At 44.1% G+C, this 21,472-nt stretch overlaps 1 protein-coding gene across 4 annotated transcripts in view; it reads left to right on the forward strand.

Moving 5' to 3' along the window:
- The first annotated feature begins 1,217 nt into the window (after positions 1–1,217).
- The window catches only part of TDRD7 (tudor domain containing 7), a 161,020-nt gene continuing 140,765 nt past the window's right edge, over positions 1,218–21,472 (forward strand). For 2 of the 4 annotated variants that reach the window (XM_073591238.1, XM_073591239.1), the window contains exons 1-2: positions 1,218–1,494; positions 17,342–17,558. In XM_073591238.1, the coding sequence (XP_073447339.1) occupies positions 17,346–17,558 (213 nt within the window). In that variant the 5' untranslated portion in view covers positions 1,218–1,494; positions 17,342–17,345. The remainder of the gene's footprint in view (positions 1,495–17,341; positions 17,559–21,472) is intronic. The other 2 variants (XM_073591236.1, XM_073591237.1) reach the window with 1 other exon arrangement.

Consider the following 21,472-nt stretch of genomic DNA (forward strand, 5'->3'; position numbering starts at 1 on the left):
ACAGCAAAGAGCTCATTATGTTCATTATACAAAGAAAACTCCTATAAAATCCTCATGCTGTGGTATATGACCCCAGATGTTCTCCATGCCATCTTTCCCAATAGTTCCGATAGATGCTGGAGATGCCAGGGAGCAAGGGGCACTTTCCTACATATATACTGGAGCTGCCCACTGTTGACTCCTTACTGGTGCACAGTCCAGCAACTACTGGAACGCCTCCTGGATATACAGATCCAGGCATCCCCAAAATTCTTCCTACTGGGCCTATCGCCGCTTAAACTCCCCACCCCATATAAAAAATTGGTACGTCATATACTAACGGCGGCAAGATGCCTTATAGCACTACATTGGAAGCGTTCTTCACCCCCCTCTGCTGAGGATTTGTACACTAGAATAAAGGACATAGAGGTGATGGAAAAGATGACAGCCAGAATACAAGACACATTGGAAGCACACAACAGGGTCTGGGAGCTATGGCACCTCCGGGAGGACCCACCATGACCAGGTAACACCACCGTTGATATACCTACTATACCCCCCTCCCCCCCTAACTTCCTCTCTCTCTACTATCCACTTCTTCTTTTCTATGTTACATACACCTGTGATTTCATAGTCATAGATATCTAACTTACCAACTGTTATTGCATAATGTACTGCAAAAACGGAATAATAATAATAAAAATGTTATTTGGAAAAAAAAAACAAAAAAAAAACCAGGCTGGAATTTGTCCGGGTGGGCGCTATAAATAGATCAGCAGAGAGATGGTCTATTCACAGCACAGCTCTGCAAGTCTCTGCCTATGTGGAGGTGGAGGGGGAGGGGGGGGGGCCTTTCCTCCAATCAGCTGTCTCACTGTATATATCAAGAATCCACACCCACAGGTGAATCAGGAAGAGAAAATTCTAACAGGACATGCACTTTCTAAACAGTATATAAAGCTGAAGGCAGCAGATATATATGTAAAACTTCTGTAGGGAGTTTTGTTTAATCTCTGTGTATCATCTGAGGCTGTTCACTTAACTGGGTATATGTGAGGGTTTACATCCACTTTTAAGGAACTGATTGTGAAAAATAATCATTGCTTACAATTATATTCCAATGCTGATGTGTGGTGACTATTAGATCTCATTTAAAGCCAACCGAACACGAGGAACCCTAATCAGATGGAGTGAGGTGAGTACAAAGCAGTGTCAAGTGGGAGGAGTCATGTAACACGGGCGGAATCGTGGGCGTGTCCGGGCGAAGAGGCGGAGTCAGGAGCGGGAAGGCGAAAGTGAGGTGGACGAGCTGCGCTTTGGAGAGAAAGCAGAGAAACGAAACCGATAGGAGGAGGGAGGGGCGGCCAATCGAATTCAACAGCCTTCTCCCTGCTCGGTCATAGAAGAAGCCTTCAGCCCTGGCAGGTCGGTGGCCAGGCGGCGGGGACAGGCAGACAAGGGCCTTTCTATCCAGCATACGTGACCTGACCGGAGAGGAGAGGCGCCGACATACGGGTGAGTAGGCTGAGGCGGGCCCGGTACCTCCCCGGTGTGTGTGTCCCTTTATGGCGCAGCTTAAGTGTGTGACAGGAATGGAGTCATGGCATTTCCAGGCATCATCTAATGGAAGCTTTCTGTGAAGATGGGGCGGGGATTAGGTGTGCTGGGGATGTACAGGTGTACAGGAATGCTTCCATCATGTTAATCAGGTGTACGGGAATGCTTCCCCCCCTTATTGATCAGGATCGATTGATTAATCAGGTGTGCAGGGATGCTCCCCCCTCTTATTGATCAAAATGGATTATTCAATCGGGTGTGCAGGAATGCCCCCCCCCCCCCTTATTGATCAGAATTGATGATTATTCAATCAGGTGTGCAGGAATGCTTCCCCCATATCATTCAGGTGTGCAGGAATGCTCCCCCCCCCCCTTATTGATCAGAATTGATGATTAATCAATCAGGTGTGCAGGAATACTCCCCCCCCCCCCCCCTTATTGATCAGAATCAATTGATCAGGTGTGTAGGAATGCTCCCCCTTATTGATCAGAATCAATTGATTAATCAGATGTGTAGGAATGCCCCCCCCCGTATTGATCAGAATTGTTTGATCCGGTGTGTTGGAATGCCCCCCCCCCCCCGTATTGATCAGAATTGTTTGATCAGGTGTGTTGGAATGCCCCCCCCCCGTATTGATCAGAATTGTTTGATCAGGTGTGTTGGAATGCCCCCCCCCCCCGTATTGATCAGAATTGTTTGATCAGGTGTGTTGGAATGCCCCCCCCCCCGTATTGATCAGAATTGTTTGATCAGGTGTGTTGGAATGCTCCCCCCATTATTGATCAGAATCAATTAATCAATCAGTGTGCAGGAATGCACCCCCCTTAGACCCCTTTCACACTGGGGCAGTTTGCAGGCGTTATTGCGCTAAAAATACCGCCTGCAAACCGCCCCTAAACAGCCTCCGCTGTTTGTTCAGTGTGAAAGCCCGAGGGCTTTCACACTGAAGCGGTGCGCAGGCAGTACGGTGAAAAAAAGTCCTGCAAACCGCTTTTTTGGAGCGGTGAAGGAGCGGTGTATTCACCGCTCCTGCCCATTGAAATGCCGCGCTGTAGCTGCGCTGTACGAGGGATTTTAACCCTTTTTCGGCCGCCAGTGGGGGTTAAAACCGCACCGCTAGCGGCCGAATACCGCTGCAAGAACGACGGTACAGCAGCGCTAAAAATAGCGCTGTTGTACCGCCGACGCCCCCACCGCCCCAGTGTGAAAGGGGCCTTATTGATCAGAATGGATTGATTAATCAATCAGGTGTGTAGGAATGCTCCCCCTTATTGATCAGAATGGATTGATTAATCAATCAGGTGTGTAGGAATGCCCCCCCCCCCCCCCTATTGATCAGAACTGATTTATTAATTCATCAGAGTGTGGGCCACAAGCACAGAACCCCCATCACTGTGTATGTCTGAGGGGGTCATCAAAGGAGATGTGGCCACCTGCAATCTATAATGTAAGTGGCTTTAACCACTTGACCTCTGCAAGGTTTTACCCCCTCTTCGTGACCAGGCTATTTTTTTTTTTTTTTTTTGCGATACCGGACTGCTTTACTTTAGCTGACAATTGTGCGGTCATGCAATGCTGTACCCAAATACAATTTGTCACCCCCACACACACACACAGAACTTTTTTTTTTTTTTTTTTTTTTTAATGCAATATAACCAAAAAAAAAAGACTGGGCTAGTTCACACCACAAAAAACATCCTCCAGATCCGTTCCGGATGAGTTTTTGCATGTGCTTTTTTGATGAGTTTCCAGTTTTTTTTTTTCACTGTACTTGGGTCCAGTGCGTCTTGCACGTAGGTGCCTTCTGGGCATTTTTAATGTGTTTTAGTGCATGCCAGTTCTGTGCAGGAAAAGTGCATATTCTACTTTTTTGTACTGGAACTGCAGTTATTGGTGTAAACTATGCCATAGAGAAAACAACGTAACCTACTTTCTATACATTTTGGATGCAGAAAAAAAGCACTGGAATGCATGTGGTGTGAATTAGCCCTGACAATTTTGAAGAAAAAAAAATTCTACTTTCTGCTATAAAACCTATCCAATAAAAAAAAAAAAAAACTAGAAAAAAAATCTTTCTTTTTAAATTTAGGTCAATATGTATTCTGCTTTACGTTTTTGGTAAAACGTATCCCAATAGGTGTATACAGTAAAACCTTGAATTGCGAGCATAATTCAATCCAGAAACATGCTTGTAATCCAAAGCACTTGTATATCAAAGCAAATTTCTCCATAAATAATAATGGAAACTCAGATGATTCGTTCCGCAACCATTTATTCATAAGTCCTTTTAGTTTATATTCCATATAAAAAGATTATAGCAATGTGATAAGTTGTGTAACCATAAAATGTCCATCCACAAATAGCAGCCTCCACAAGGGGATTAGAAGCAAAATATAGCAGGACATGCAGAGTAGGGATGAGTGAACGGTTCGGCCCTAGCATAAGTTCGGCGAACAACGAACATGATGCGGTGTTTGCGGCAAGTTTGAAAGCCGCGGAACCCCATTAAAGTCTATGGGACACTAACATGAAAAACCAAAAGTGCTAATTTTAAAGGCTTATATGCAAGTTATTGTCATAAAAAGGGTTTGGGGACCCGGATACTGCCCCAGGGCACATGTATCAATGCAAAAAAAAAAGTTTTTAAAACGGCCGTTTTTTCGGGAGCAGTGATTTTAATAATGCTTAAAATGAAACAATAATAATGAAATATTCCTTTAAATTTTGTACCTGGGGGGTGTCTATAGTATGCCTGTAAAGTGGCGCAGTTTTCCTGTGTTTAGAACAGTACCACAGCAAAATGACATTTCTGAATCAAAAAAAGTCCTTTAAAACTGATTGCGGCTGTAATGAATTGTCAGGCCTCGGCAATATAGAGAAAACTCATTGAAAAAAACGGCATGGGTCCCCCCCCCCCAGTCCATTACCAGGCCCTTCAGGTCTGGTAGGAATATTAAGGGGAACCCTGTGCCAAATTTAAAAAAAGAAAATGGCGTGGGGTCACCCCAAAATCCACACCAGACCTTTCCACGGGGTCTGGTATGTCCTGCGATTTTAGATCCATCTCACACTGCCCGAGGAGCTGAAAAAAAGAGAAAAAAAGCCGCAACAGCTCCGCCTCCATCGGAGGCTCTGCCGAGTGACGCGTCTTCTCGATGACAGCTGTTGTATAGCTGAGGGCCGGGCCGCTCAGTGACGTAAACGGGCGACCCCGCCTTCCTCTAACATAGAGCTGCACAATTAATCGTGAAAAAAATTGTGATCTCGATTCAACACCCCTGACGATCTCTTGAAGAGTTTGCCAATTTTTTCATGTAACAAGTGGAGAGACTTATCTGCTCTCTCTGCTGTCAAAAGAAAACATCAGGGCAGTCTGCCAAGTTTTTAACATGAAACATTGTAACTAAGGCTTCCTTCTTAGATCAAAGGGATAAACTTCTGTGTAAAGAAAAAAATCCAGGCAGTCTGCCAATTTTTTAACAATGTGTAAATGCAGGAAGTTTAACCACTTAAAGTCTAAATCTTTTTTGACACTTCTTTCTTAAGTTAAAATCTATATTTTTTGCTAGAAAATTACTTGGAACCCCCAAACATTATATTTTAGCAGAGACCCTAGGGCAGTGATGGCAAACCTTGGCACCCCAGATGTTTTGGAACTACATTTCCCATGATGCTTCACTACACTGCAGAGTGCAAGTGTAGTTCCAGAACATCTGGGGTGCCAAGGTTCGCCATCACTGCTCTAGGGAATAAAATGTAAATTGCTGCAATATTTCATGTGACACTGTATTTGCCCATCGGTCTTTTTAAACCTCAATCTTTTGGAAAAAAATACACTTCAATGAAAAAAACGAAACGGTAAACTTATTTTTGTAAAATTTTTTTTGTTTTAATGTGAAAGATGTTACTCCGCAAGAATCGTGATCTACTTTCTAAGCAAAATTGTGATTATCATTTTAGCCAGAATCGTGCAGCTCAACTCTGACATCACGTGGCACCAGAGGGGGGCGGGGTCACCCGTTTATGTCACCGGCAGGAGCCTCCCATGGAGATGGAGCTGTTGCGACTTTTTTTTTTCTTTTTTCCGTACGTCGGGCGTTGTGAGATGGATCTACAATGCGGGACATTTTTATTTTCTTATTTTTTAAGGACTTGTCCCAAAGTGTCTCCTGTGTGGGGTTTTTTTTTTTTTTTTTTTTTTTTTTACTATTTTTGACCCTTTTTTTTGTGAAATGGTAGGGGTACAATGTACCCGTTACCAATTCACGTAGAGGGGGAGGCCGGGATCTGGGGGTCCCCTTGTTAAAGGGGGCTTCCAGATTCCGATAAGCCCCCCCGCCCGCAGACCCCCACAACCACCGGGCAAGGGGACAAGATGCTTTGGGGGGCTACTCCAAAGCACCCTCTTCATGTTGAGGGCAAGTGGCCTGGTTCAGTTCAGGGGGGGGACGCTCTCTCGCCCCCCCTCTATTTTCCTGCGGCCTGCAAGGTTGCATGCGCAGATAAGGGCCTGGTATGGATTTTGGGGGGACCCCCACACAATTTTTATTTTTTTTATAATTTTTGGTTTGGGTTCCCCTTAATATTCATAGCAGACTCAAAGGGCCTAGTAATGGACTGGGGGGGGGGGGCGATCACCCATGCTGTTTTTTCTATATTGCTGAGACCCGACAATTCATTACAGCCGCGATCAGTTTTAAATGTAATTTTGCTGTGGTACTGTTCTAAACACGGGAAAACTGCGCCAATTTGCAGGCATACTATAGACCCCCAGGCACAATATTTAAAGGAATATTTCATTTCTATTGTTTCACTTTAAACATTATTAAAATCACTGCTCCCGAAAAAAACGGCCATTTTTTAAAACTTTTTTTTTTTTTTTTGCATTGATACATGTCCCCTGGGGCAGGACCCGGGTCCCCGAACATTTTTTTTATGACAACTTGCATATAAGCCTTTGAAATGAGCACTTTTGATTTTTCATGTTTGTGCTCCATAGACTTTAATGATGTTCGTGTGTTTGTCCGGATTTTTTGACTGTTCGTAAGTTCTGCTACGAACCGAACTGGGGGGTGTTTGGCTCATCCTTAATACAGGGTATAAAAGAGATGAGAGGCACATCTAAGTGTAGCAATATGGTTACATTTGGTAAAGATATATATTTAGCCAATCACATGGTTGATTTAAAAGAGGCACGTCTAATTATGCAGGCATCTGGGGTAAAGCTGTCCACATAGACCATCCTCCGCACCGCCGGCTCTCACCGCTGTCAGTCTGCAATTGTGACCGGGAAGACTACCCTGCAGTAGAGATCTGAAAGCGAGGCTTGAACCGCTCATGGAGCGCAGCGTGGAAAGGATGACATCAGTGGCGATGTGGAGGATGGTCTATGTGGACAGCTTTACTCCAGATGCCTGCACACTTAGATGTGCCTCTTTTAATCATCAACCATGTGAGTTGCTAAATGTTGTACCTTCATTAAATGTAACCATATTGCTACACTTTCTCTTCTTTTATACTCAGTTGTGACGTGATGCTACGTCTATATCAAGTCAAGTTATAAAAAAAAAAGTTTGCTTGTCTTGCAAAACGCTCTCAAACCAAGTTACTCTCAATCCAAGGTTTTACTGTATTCAGTTTGTGTGAAAGTTATATTGCCTACGAACTATACTGTGTGTGTGTAAATGAGTTCTTATTTGTTTTAGGCTGCTAATGGTGGCGAACAACTGCTTATGATGGGACTATGATAGTGCAGCAGTTAAACTGACATTAAGGGCCCTTTCACACTTTTGCAGGCGCTATTATTAGCGCAATAGCGCCTGCAAACCGCCCCAGTGTGAAAGGACCCTAACTGACGCTGGGGGGGGATGATTAACTGCCACTGACATCAACAGTGACATTCATACAGTGATATTATACACTGTACTAATGACACTGGTTGGGAGGGCGTTAACTAGTTAAGGACCAAGCCTATTTTTCAGACTTGGTTTTTACAAGTTAAAATCAGCTTTTTTTGCTACAAAATTACTTGGAACCCCCAAACATATTTTATATGTAGGCGACATTTAAAAAATTCTACAGGTTGCATGTTTTGAGTTACAGAGGAGATCTAGTGCTAGAATTATTGCTTTTGCTCTATCGATCGCGGCGATACCTCATGTATGGTTTGAACACTGTTTTCATATGTGGGTGCTACTCACGTATGCGTTCGCTTTTGCACACGAGCTCGTTGGGACGGGGCTATGAGCGTTTTGACATCGCTTCTGCCCTGCAATGATATGGAGACGAGTGGGTGCCATCTTCCCCTCACTCATCTCCATGTCACACAAGGGGAAACATCCAAACGCCTCGCTGCTGCCGACGGCTCCGGTAAGCGTGGTGGGGGGGGCCTTTCCCGCCGCCGATAAAAGTGATCTTGCGCCGAATCCGCCGCAGAGACCACTTTTTTTTTTTTTCTTGAAGCAGACCGCCTCCTGAAGAAGATACCGGGATTACCGGGAACGATACTCTTCAAAGTACTGACGTATAACGACTGTGGGCGGTCCGGAAGTGGTTAATCATGTGATCAGCTTTGTCCAATCACAACCGGTCACATGCTAAATGCGGAAGTGCTGGTAATCGGCTCATCGCCTCACACTGACATTGTGTGGCGAGGAGAAACTATCAGCGGCATTTCCTCGCAGGGCACACCTGGACATTAAAGAACCCAATCAGTGCCCATTAGTGATGCCAGTCAGTGCTTCCTATCAGTGCCTCCTCATCACAGTGCCACCTCATCAGTGCAGCCTCATCCACGCACGTCAGTGAAGGAGAAAAATTACTTCTTTACACAATTTACTGACCGAAACTAAAACTTTATTTTTTTAAGTTAGTAAAAAAAAACAAAAAAGCAAAGCGGTGATTTAAATACCACCAAAAGAAAGCTCTATTTGTGTGAAGAAATGATTAAAAATTCATATGGGAGCGCTGAAAGCTGAATAATGACCTGGACAGGAAGGGGGTGAAAGTGCCCTGTATTGAGGTAGTTAAGATGCACGTCCAAGAGTCTTTTAAAAATATCAATACTCCCTGCTGACACCACTAATTGTGAAAAAGAGTTCCACGTTCTTATCACCTTGACAGTGAAAAACCCCCTGCGCAGCTTAACTACCTGTACGTCAGTCCATACAGGGAGGATAGCGGGCCCGCGAAACTCTGTCCGCCCCGATCGCGATGAGGAGAGGCAGAACGATTCCCCATTCTGCCTGATGACATGACAGAGGTCAACTGCTCCCAGTGATCGGGAACAGTGATCATTGTCATGTTCCAGTAAGCCCATCCCCCTACAGTTAGAACACACCTAGGGAACACGATTAACCTCTTGATCGCCCCCTAGTGTTAACCCCTTCCCTGCCGGTGTCATTTTTACATTGATTAGTGCATTCTTATAGCACCAATCAGTGTAATATTGTCACTGGTCCCCAAAAAGTGTCATTTGGGGTCACATTTGTCCGCCACAATGTCGCAGTCCTGCTGCAAATCGCCGATCGTTGCCATTACCAGTAAAAACAATTTTAAAAAATGTAAAAGTCGTTAAATCTATCCCGTATTTTGTAGACGCAATCACTTTTGCGCAAACCAATCAATATACGCCTAATTCGATTTTTAGCATTACTGCAGTGGCCCTGGCAACAACGTGTCCTGACCTCTACAAATATGGCAGCCATGCTAACGCATGCTCATAACTGTCTGATTGCAGATGATTCTAATGCTGCAATGGTGTTGGAGGCATTCTGCTTGGGTTCCTATGAGGTTTTGAGGAACCTTATATCGAGACCCCACTGCTCCTCTCCTCTTGATAGCGATGAAAGCGTCCCTTGTAATAGGAATATGGCATGGGAAAAAGAAGCCGCGCTGATATAGTCCAATTTATAAACATTTGATTGTAGAAATGAACATCATCTCTCTAATGGCAAAAAAATTGTGGAATAATAAACCAGATCCTTCTAGTATTAACACCACAGTGAGTTCATTCAACGAAGTGTGCCACCACCTTTAGAAAAACTTGCTTACCAGATGGCAAGCAAAACCCGGCATGTAGCTATAGCCCAGCCAAGGCCCTTGCTTGCACAGAAGATCGTGGACATAAGCTCTGGATGGATGGCTGCATAGGTACGTCCAAACACCGATAACACTGCTCAATCCAGGACCATTAATTCAGCAACAAACTCAGCAGTAAACCCACAAAGAGTGACCCAACCATAGTGTAATATTGCCTAACTGGGTATTTATTAATTAAAAAACAATATTGCACTTACATTGTAGACAGTTTAAAATTCGCGCATATAAAACAGCGGAGCCGGCTGGCTACAAACAAACTCCCGTCCTCCTAACAAGACAGTGTGGTGACGTCCGCACATATCCTCCTCCAGGCGCGTTTTGTCATATGTGAACGAGAATGGAATATGGCATGATCGGTCCTCTATACAATGAGATATGGGGTCAATAAGACTCCACATCTCACCTCTAGGCTGGAAAGCCTGAAATAAAAAAAATTGAAAAAAAAACGATCTCGACTTCCCAGTCGAGACGGCGCCGTTTGTTTGAATGCAGAGGCCGGGCGTGACGTCATAACATCGTGCCAGGCCTCCGAACGATCATAGAGGCTCTGGCGACCATCTGAAGCGCCGGAAATCTCTGGTAAACATCTGGGGGTGGTGGATCCTGTCTCCAACTCACCGATGGAATCGGTGAGTCGGTAGAAGCACGGGAGGGGGGATGTCCCCTCTAGCCGCCCATAAGAACGATCAAGCGGTGGAACAGCAGCTATGATCCTTCTTATGGTGTAGGGAATTGCCGGCTGAAAAAGCCGATATCTGAATGATGCCTGCAGGCATCATTCAAATATACCCGCACAAAGACAAGGACGTCATATGACAGGCGGGAAGTGGTTAATGTGTGAAATAATTATTTGACCCCTTTGCAAAACATGACTTGGTACTTGGTGGCAAAACCCTGAAAAACTATACAAAAACGAGGGGTGGCCTTTCCTTTAAGAACAGGTTTTAAAGTTGGGTGGAACTCCGCTTTAAGAACTGCCTTCATTCTTCATGGCATAGATTCAACGAAGTGTTGGAAACATTCCTCAGGTTTTGGTCCATGGAGTAATTCTCCCATTCCACCACATCCCAAAGGTGCTCTATTGGATTGAGATCTGGTGACTGTGGAGGCCATTGGAGTACAATGAACTCATTGTCATGTTCAAGAAACCAGTGGTGAGATGATTTGAACTTTTTGACATGGTGCATTATCCTGTTGGAAGTAGCCTTTAGGAGAGGGGTACACTGTAGTCATAAATCAGGGGTAGGCAACCTTGGCCCTCCAGCTGTGGTGAAACTACAAATCCCATCATGCCTCTGCGAATCACGCCTCTGATTGTCAGGGTCTTGCAATGTCTCATTGAAGTTGTAGTTTCACCACAGCCGGAGGGCCGAGGTTTCTATACCCCTGTCATAAAGGGATGGACGTGGTCAGCAACAATACTGAGTTAGGCTGTGACAGTTAAATGATGTTCAATTAGTAGTAAGGGGCTCAAAGTGTCCAAGAAAATATCTCCCACACCATTACACCACCAGCCTGAACCGTTGACACAAGGCAGGAGAGATCCATGCTTTCATGTTTATGCCAAATTCTGACCCTACCGTCTGAATGTTGCAGCTGAAATGGAGATTCATCAGACCAGGCAATGTATTTCCAATCTTCTATTTTGGTGTGCCTGTGTGAATTGTAGCCCCACTTTCCTGTTCTTAGCTAACAGGAGTGACACCCGGTGTGGTCTTCTGCTGCTGTAGCCCATCTTCTTCAAGGTTTGATATGTTGTGTGTCCAGAGTTGGGGTTCGGCACATGCGCACTGAAGCAATGGCACAGACGCCGTTGCTTGTTAGTGTGCCGTGCGGGAGTGAAGTCATTGCGGCTCCGGCTACTCAGTGCCGGAGCCCGCGATAACCGTAAGTAACTCCGGGTGCGATGTTGCCGGCCGGAGCGGTGTCCAAGGACCGCTGCTGGGGCTTCGATCTAAGGTAAGTGATTCATAATGAGCTAGTATGCTATGCAGGTGTTTTTATGCATGAAGGTAAAAAACCTGTTTGCAGCGGCCCATCTCCCCCTCTGATCTAGCGATGTTCACAATGTCCTTGGCTGGATGGGGACTCTACCTCATGGGCTGAGACGGCAGCGGGAGCCCATTGGCCCCCACTGCTGTCGATCACAGCCAGCGAGCCAATGAGAGAGCAGGGGGGTGGTGCCGAGCCATGGCTCTGTGTCTTAGATGCATAGAGCAGTGGCTGGGGAGCAAACGTGCAGCAGTGCCCCAGGGCAAGTGGCTTTCTCTGGGGGCACTGCTAGAGAGCGGAGGGGCCAGGAGCGCTGGTGCGGGACCTGAAAAGAAGAGGATCAGATCTGTTTGCAAAACCACTGCACAGAGTAATTAAGTATGTTCGTTATTTTAGAAAAAAAAATTAAGCTTTAGTATTACTTTAAGCTGGCAATACGCTGGTAGAATTTTGTTCTAAATTAGATTTTTGGAATGATTGTTCAATTTTCTAACTGTTATTGGGCTCAAATCAGTTACCATTTTGGACTGTAGCGATGAAAATATGAAAGGTAAAAAAAAAATATTCTCGGCCAGACCAGTAATATAGTTTTCATTTAGGAAATTCCTTTCATTCCAAACCTGGTGTTAAAAGCAAAAACATTTTGAAGTACTTTCGAAAGACATTCGCAAAGTTTCTGGTGGCTTCATCTAGAGCTGCACGATTCTGGCTAAAATGAGAATCGCAATTTTTTTGCTTAGAGGATAGATTACATCACGATTCTCACGGCTTAACATCATCTTTCTCATTAAACAAAATAATTGGGCTAACTTTACTGTTTTTGTTTTTTTGTTTTTTTTATTCATTGAAGTGTATTTTTCCCAAAAAATTGCGTTTGAAAGACCACTGTGCAAATACAGTGTGACATAAAATATTGCAATAGTCGCTATTTTATTCCCTAGGGCCTCTGCTAACAAAATATATATAATGTTTGGGGGTTCCAAGTAATTTTCTAGCAAAAAAAAATTTGATTTTAACTGTAAAGAAACAAGTGTCAGAAAAAGGTTTAGACTTTAAGTGGTTAAACTTCCTGCATATTCACACAGAAGTTTTATCCCTTTTGATCTAAGATGGAAGAGTTACAATGTTGTTAAAAAACTTGGCAGACTGCCAGAGTGAGCAGAGAACTCTCTATACTTGTTACATGAAAGAATCGGGTAACGCTGCAATACAGATTGTCAGAGGGGGCGAATCAAGATCGCGATCTTTTAACGATTAATTCTGCAGCTCTAGCTTCATCAAATATATTTTTGTATGAACATATACCAATGTATGGCCAGCTTTAGCAGCGTGAACCTGTCAGACCGTGTACTGTGCGGTCAGTCTAACACTATTAGCACGGAAGACACAGATTGGTTCATAAACTGTGCTGCTTCTTTTCTTGTGATTTATTTATTTTTATTTTTTTTCAGGGAACCGCACAATAGCAATGGTAACCTCCTGCCAGTGTGTGTACATTTACCTTCTTTGGAATTATTATTGACCATTGTCTGTCTAAATTTTGCCCAATGCAGTTTTCTAGGTTTAGCAAAGTGAGTCTGTAGTTTGTTTTCAGCAAGCTTGCTTAATTGATAGACAGATGGCTGTTGAGATGGATGGGCAGGGAATCAACAGCGCCACATATCTGCTTTTGTAGATGAGAGATTTTAATCCTATTACACATCTATACATAAAATACAAGGGACTCCAATATTAACAGCTTGCAGACTGTCCCACGCACATATACTGTGGCAGGGCGGCCGCTCTGTGCCAGATCACTACCTAGTACGTGATCTGACACTTCTGGGGCATGTGCGCCACCGGCGACCCACTCCTGCTGTGATTGGACACAACGGGAGCCAATCAGCGGATCTGGCGGACGCGATGTCCTTCGGGACACAGGCAGACCGCTGTTCTATGAGAGGGGAATGTACTGATCCTGTGTGTCTGCTGAGCAGGAACACATCTTTACCTTTCCCAAGTCAGAGCACCTCCCCTGCAGTTAGTAAGCATTCCCTAGGAACACATTTAACCCTTCGATCGTCTCTGATGTTAAAGTGGTGTTCCTGCCGAAATTATACTTTTTAAATGAAAATACCCCTATAATACACAAGCTTAATGTATTCTAGTAAAGTTAGTCTGTAAACTAAGGTCTGTTTTGTTAGTTTATAGCAGTAACTTGTTATTTTATAAATTATAGCAGGCCGTGGGCAACTGAAGCCAGACTGTATTTCTTCCTGGATCTCATCCTTGCAGATCTCACACATGCTCAGTGCAGCACAAGCAGTGTAATAGGTTTCAGGTCAGGTATCCATAGCAACGGCAGTGTCAGTGGAAGTTGCTGCCCCTTCCCAGGAGGCATTGCAAACAGGAAATGATGCGATGGGCCACAGCCAGGGAGGAGGAAGTGAAAAATGAATACAGCAGATATACAGTAGGTGCTGAGAGAAAAAAAAAAAAAATCCAATTCGTTTACAGTGCACAGTTTAGTGAGGGATGCTGAAGAGTTGTAAAAGTGGGTGGAACGCCACTTTTAACCCCTTCCCTGCCAGTGTCATTAGTACAATGACGGTGCATATTTTTTTTAACACAGATTTTTTTTTCTTTTTCAAAATCGTCTGTCTTTTTTTTGTTTGTAGCAATCAAATACCACCAAAAGGAAGTTCTATTTGCGGGGAAAAAAGCACATACATTTTATTTGGGTACAGCGTCGCAATTGTCAGTTAAAGTAACTCAGTGCCGTATTGCAATAAATGGCCTGGTCATGAAGTGGGTAAACCTTCCAGAGCTGAAGTGGTTTAACTAGTATGCCCCCAATTCCGATTGTAAGCACCCGGATCATGCATATTGTTTTGATGTCTATAGCTACCTACAAATTACAACTTGCAAATGTGACATGCATTTACTTGCTTGTAGCTATGTTTATTGTTCACGTCATACTTTTTGCCAGGTCTACTGTTAGAAATCCCAGGGTCCCGTATAGCTCCCCCCAACAGCACTGCAGGGAGAGGCACAAGAACATCGTTGCAAGCATCAAGGCGGTACAGCCGTCCCTGTCTGGGCCCCCCTTTTTGAACTGATGGGGCCCGGTACAGGAGGCCTAGTTGTACTGCCTTATCAGCGGCCCTGCTCTCTGTATCTCTAATGCTGGCCATGCAAATCGCAATATTTTCTGAAAGTAAAGATCCCGGAGAATAAAATGGTGGTAGAAGTTCCAATTTTTTTTTTTTTGTGAAATATAAACTATGAGGTTGCACCAATTGAATGGATACTCGGCATGGCAAGCCTTAAAATTGTGTGTATACGTTATAACGACGACACACTTTGGTACACAATATTGTCCATAGGCAACACAATACAAGACTGTGAATGATGGCCCTAGAGTTATTGCTCTCACTCTGGCATACAGGGGGGGGGGGTGTTTGGGTGTCAATTTTACAGCCCCATTCCCCCCCCCCCGACGGAGGCTCTTTATTTGATTATCAGTGCAGCCCCCCCGGGGATGCCCACCCATGACTACCAGGTGAGCCCACAAGGGATGGCAATCATTGCCCATTAGGCATGGCACTCTGTGCCCATCAGTGATTCCTGCCAGCGCCTCTGATCAGTGCTGCCTATCAGTGAGTGCCCATCAGTGCCGCCTATGAGTGCCCTTCAGAGCTGCATATAAGTGCCATCTCAGTGCCCATCAGTAAAGAAGAAAACGTACTTATTTACAACGTTTTGTAACAGAAACTAAAACTTTTTTTTTTTTTTTTTTCAAAATTTTCGTTCTTTTTTTTTATTTGTTGCACAAAAAAATAAAAACCTCAGAGGTGATCAAATACCACCAAAAGAAAGCTCTTATTTGTGGTAAAATAAGTGATAAAAATTGTTTGGGTACAGCGTTGCATCACCGTGCAATTGTCATTCAAAATGTGAAAGCTGAAAACTGGTCTGGGCAGGAAGTGTATACGTGCCCTGTATTGAACTGGTTAAAGCTGATCTACAGAGATGCAACAACTATGCACACACTCTAAAACTGTAGCCCCAGCTATATACAGTATACAGCGATGTGTTCTGAAAACTCCTAGAACTAAGTCAAGTTGGTTGATCGCTGCTCTGCCGTTCACAGAAAGCTTTGTATTTTCTGAATGGGACAGAGATTTTACGATCTCTGCCTCAGCCAATCAATGGAAGCTTTTTATTCACTCACAGAATGCAAAGCTCCCTGTGAATGGTTAAGCAGCGCTCAGCCCAACTCAATTTTGTGTCGGGAGCAGGACTGGAAATTCCTGCCCCGCTGCCGGAACACAGCACTGTATACTGCACATAAAATTTATACAGCACACACAACCACTGCATGTGTTTTGTAAAGTAAATGGTTTGGACCAGCTTGACCCGAACAAACTAGTTAAAGTTCACTAAAACATGGAGATCAGTTTTAAAGGCCTATTCAAAGGATTGAATAGCGATTGCAGCTCACATACTATATACAGAAGAGTATGGCAGGGAGACTTTTGAAACTGAGGCTGTGCTATAAAAATCTCAGTGTAGCAGGGAATAGGGTTGGTGTAAACCTTTGTGATACAAAGACATGTTTCAGCTAGGTGTGTTTGCAGTATTTTAAATGCATTTCTTAGTAGATACATAACTAGACTAAAGAATTTTTACCGGGAGTATCTTTATTTTGATATGCCTTTTTAAAGAATATGTAACTTCCAACATTTCATATTCCTGATATACTGTATATTTATTGTACCATTTATGGTAAAAAAATAATATCCTGTTCTCTTTCTATTTCTTCCTTTTTGTGTGAAATACCTGGTGATCCTGCCAATCCCCTTACTTTTCTATATCAAACTGACCACACTAAGCATGGGAGCACATCCATCCCAGCGTAGTCAATTTTCTGACTGTACTGGGAACAAGGCAGAGCAAGGCTTGTGCTGAAACGCCTTTTTGCACAGCCATTCACTGTAAAGATCCGTGTGTTACTGTTTTTCCACCCCCACCTCTAAGCCCCTTCTGCAGCTGAAAACGGATTGTGATAATTTTTTTATAATAAAAGGGGGCTCTCGAAGAGGAGGTGCCCAGGAGCGCCGCTGAGGGACCCCAGAAGAGGAGGATCGGGGCCACTCTGTGCAAAACCAACTGCACAGAGGAGGTAAGTATAACATATTTGTTTAACCACTTATGGACCGCCCAGCAACACTTTGAAGAGGAATATTGTTATGGCAGCAGCTAGCTGTCGTAACCCCGGTATCCTCTTCTTCAGCAGGCGGTCCTCTTTCAGATAAAAGTGGTCTCTGCAACGGATTCGCCGCAAGATCACTTTTATCGGGGCGGGAGAGGCCCCTCCCGTATCGTTCCGGTGGTCCCCGCCCATTACTGAAGCCGGTAGCGGCGGAGACTATTGGGTCCTCTCTCCTGCTTGGCTGGCTGCCGAGAGAGGGGAAGATGGCCACCCACTTGGCTCCATAGCATTGACTGGCAGAACCAACGTCAAACATCACTTCCGCCCAATGCTCTGAAAGGAGATTTTTTGGGGGAAAAATATGTTTGGGGGTTCTAAGTAATTTTGTAGCAAAAAAATGATTTTAACTTGTAAGCGCAGAGTCTGAAAAATGGGCCAAGTCCTTAAGTGCTTAAAAAAAATAAAAACTAACCTTAAGATATCCTATAATGTTTTTTGTTTTGTTTTTTTGTCTTACAGCAACATGTTGGAGTCTGACAAAGATCTTGTAGCAAAGACGCTGCGGGCTGTCTTGCAGTCGAACAAAAATGGTGTGCCTTTCCCTCGACTACAAAGTGAATATAAATCCCTTACTGGAGAATATATTCCATTCAAGGATATGGGCTTCCAAACCCTTGAAGCATACATTAAAACCATCCCAACCGTTGTAAAGATTGAAGTTGGCCGTGCTGGCGAGGTAAGGTGTTCTGTCAAACATCAGCCTTAACTAGATGACAGTTTGCTGAAGCACTGTGTAAAACAAAGTCTCTACTTGTAAAATACTGTTTTCACCTTTCTATATCCTCCAGCCCTTTTTGGCCATTTCTTGTCTAAATACATGCTCTCTAGTGCATCATTGCTCAAGGCCTGAAAGTGATTACAGTGCTTTTAGTTCTTGAAACCTAGAACCTTTCCTTTACAAATGCCTTCATCTTTTCTAGTGAAATTTTAAAGCAGAATTGAACCTAAAAATGTTTTAAAAAAATAGTTGACCAGTGAGACTTCTAATACAGAAGGGATCCTTATTGGTTGGTTCTGTCATAACTGCTTCTTCTTGCCTGTCTGTTTTTGTACACTGAGCTGTACATACGCAGCTCAGAATAAATTTACGGCACAACTGTGTGCAGAGAAGATGTGGCTTCCAAGCTAATGCTCAGAATGACATCATCCCATACAATCAAATGGCTGTATAATCGGAGCCCAGAAGGAAAACTGGAAGAAGATGGGAACATTGACACCAAATCAATTGAGGGGATCATTCCAAGGAAAGCGTGCCATAATCTGCTAATGTACTGTGCATTCTAACTTAATATGGCTAAAAGCTCCTGAGGGCCCATTTTTAAGTCTGGTTTAAAGTGAGCAGCTTTTAACTGAATTTTTCATACAAACTATATGATTAAAGTTGCTTATTGCTAAGGTCTATCTAGTTTCTAGTTGCACTTCTAGAATTAGCACCCAAATTGTTCTGCATAATCCAAGATTTTGTTGTACTAATGTTTTCTAGAGGAGCAAAATATTGCTCCTCTAGAAATATTTTGCTGGGATTGGATTTCACTATATAGCTTATTGACAGACTACAATCGGTTCCAAACTCTATGTAGTTGATTTTACTAAAAATGGAGAGTTTAAAATCTGCTGCAGCTGTGTATGGTAGCTAATTGGCTTCTAACCTCAGCTTGTTTAATTCAGCTTTGACAAAAAAAAATTTGGACCAAGCTGTTTCTATGCAGAGCTGCTCCAGATTTTCCACTCTCCAGTTTTAGTAAATCAACCCCAATGTAAGTTAAAAACAAGTCTAAATAGCAATGGCTCCAAATGTAAACGTTAAGCCCAGGTTCACACTGCTGTGGGTTTATTAGGTGAATATTTGGAATTGTACCCAACATAACTTGCAGCCTCCTCCACTTCAAGGAAAAATGCAATAAGAGATCCAATAATTATTGCATACTTCTCCACTGTACTATAAACAGAGGCAAAACCCACTACAAGTGCATTCACTGGTCACTTAAAGTACAACTACAGACAAAAGTTGTTGTTTTTGCCCCCAAATCATTTTCCAGGACTGCCTTATGAGAGAGTGGCTCCTCCCACCTAGCAGAGGAAACACAAATCCACATTGGTATAAAAGGACAAGTACTATGCATGGTCCTTCAGTTATTTTTTTCTCTTTTTTTTTTCAGCCAGACAAGATCACTGATTTTTTTTTTTTTTTTTTTTGTCAGGCCTTTGTGCTAGATGGCAGGGGCCTCCCGGGCTGCAAGTCTGTTTCCCTGGGGCAGACGAATAGATTAGTCTGGGCTCCCCTAGGTATTTTCAGGGGAGGCTAGGGACCCTTTCTCCCTTCTTTACTTTTAGTCCTTATAGGCAGCTATGGTAGGAGGCTGAACCCTGTCCCTGTGTGATGTAGTGCAGTGCACTAACCTGTTACCTGCCCCCCCCCCACGTGTGCTGGGCAGTCAGCCATGGCTTCCCTGCAGATTGATTCAGTCTAAGAAAGCTGAGGGTGGAGTGCTGAGGTCACCTCTGTGTGTGGGATGTAGGTCCACAAGGGCACAAGCGCAGGGGGAGACATTATACTGAGAGCAGTCTCTCCTCGGCTGTATAGCGAGGAGAAGCAAGCTGGCTGTCCACTTGGGATGCAGGAGCAGTGGGGCACGTAAGGGCTGCAAATGGGCATTCCAAATATGGAAAGGACATTTTTCCCAGCGCTAGGCTGAACTTGTATTAGCGGAATTACACTGTCAGACTATTGTTCAGCGATTAGTGCATTTAAATAGTGCCTCTGCTTTTGTGCTTAGGACTGCCTACTAAAAAGGACACCACGAAGACTTCAAAAAGGTACCAAAAAATTCACCCCCAGGCGCTGGGAATTCCAGTCGTGCCTCCACACTGTCATCTTCTCCTGAAATACTAGATGTGGCAAGCCAGGATGAGTCATTGGAGCCAACTGGTGGTTCAGCTGCTTCTCACATCTCAGCCCCTGTATATGTGACTGAAGATGCCTTTTCCTCTGCCCTGTTAGGGCTAAAGGGAAGATTAGTTGCTTTAATCGCATCCTCCATCCAAAGGGATAGGAAGCGTGTTAGATCCCCCTCCCCCCACCTTAGACCCTTTACCAAGGGAACAGTGGGTACAGGATGAGGTTTTACCCTCAGGCGATCAGGAGGAAAGACAAACCGATTACTCCTCTGCAGAGGAAATAACGGTGGATGAACCCTTTTCAGCTTCGCAATCTGAGAAATTGCTCGTACAATCTCTTACGAAGATGGTTCATTCCACTTTCAAGCCACCCCTAACGGAGTCAGCTGAAAGGTCCGTTTCTTCTTCGGGTTCCTTAAAACCTTCACAACCTTTGCATGCATTTCCTGTCCATGTTTTACTAGAACAGCTTATTTATGCTGAATGGGATCACCCAGATAAGCATTTTCTCCCTCCAAAGAGATTCACAGTACTCTATCCCATGGAGGAGAAATTCACCTACAGATGGAATGTACCAGCAGTTGACGCTGCTATATCCAGTGTGAATAAAAGTCTAACTTGTCCAGTAGACAATGCACAAATGCTTAAGGATCCAACAGATAAAAGGTTGGAATTCCTGTTAAAATCCTTTTTTTCTTTGGCAGGTGCGGTTACTCAGCCTGCAGTTGCTGCAATAGGCATCTGTCAAATCCCTAAAGGACTAGTTTAGACGGGCCCTTAAGGAGGTTCCTGTACAGCAAGCCCAGGATTTGGCTGAACTGCCAAGGGCATTATGTTTTGCTATAGACGCCTTTAAGGATTCTATTTACCAGGCGTCCCGCTTTGCGCTTGTTCTAGTACACATGCGTAGGATCCTGTGGTTAAAAAATTGGTCAGCCAAAGCACCATGCAAAAGGCTCCTGACTGGTTTTCCTTTTCATGGGGAAAATCTATTTGGAGATGATTTGGACAAACATCTAACAGATTAAAAGTGGGAAAAGTACTCTTTTGCTAGTTAAGAGAAGGAGTAAACGTCCTTCATTTAAGCGGACTCTTTCTCCTGCGCCAGGAGCATCCACCTCTAGGCAGTGGTGACGGCGTCCGCCGTCAGAGTCTAGAGAAATCCTCAGGCCCAGGCAAAAAACTAGTCCTGGGGCCGGAAACCCGCGAAACAGAATTCTAAAGCCTCATTATGAAGGGGCGCCCCCGCTCACCAGGGTGGGGGGAAGACTTCTGCAGTTCTCAGAAGTCTGGCAAGAGGAAATTCAGGACGGGATGGGTCATCTCCATGGTAACTCTAGGGTACAAACTGGAATTTCGTGAGTTTCCACCATCTCATTTTCTGGGGTCAAACGTTCCCAATGATCCAGCTAAAAGGTTTAGGGGGTGATCATACAAATCCCAGCAGAAGATCTAGGTTTGGGGTTTTATTCAAACCTTTTTACGGTACCAAAACCGAATGGTGATGTCAGACCCATTCTAGATCTAAAGAATTTAAATCAGTTCCTGAAGATCCGCTCTTTTCGTATGGAGTCGATCAGGTCAGTGGTTTCTATCCTACAAGGAGAACTTCTGGCGTCTATCGACATTAGGGATGCATATCTGCATGTCCCTATATTTCCCGCTCACCAAAGGTTTCTGCAGTTCGAGGTA

This window comes from Aquarana catesbeiana, linkage group LG01 (assembly GCF_042186555.1).
Source record: "Aquarana catesbeiana isolate 2022-GZ linkage group LG01, ASM4218655v1, whole genome shotgun sequence".
In the NCBI taxonomy this organism is placed as follows: Eukaryota; Metazoa; Chordata; class Amphibia; order Anura; family Ranidae; genus Aquarana; species Aquarana catesbeiana.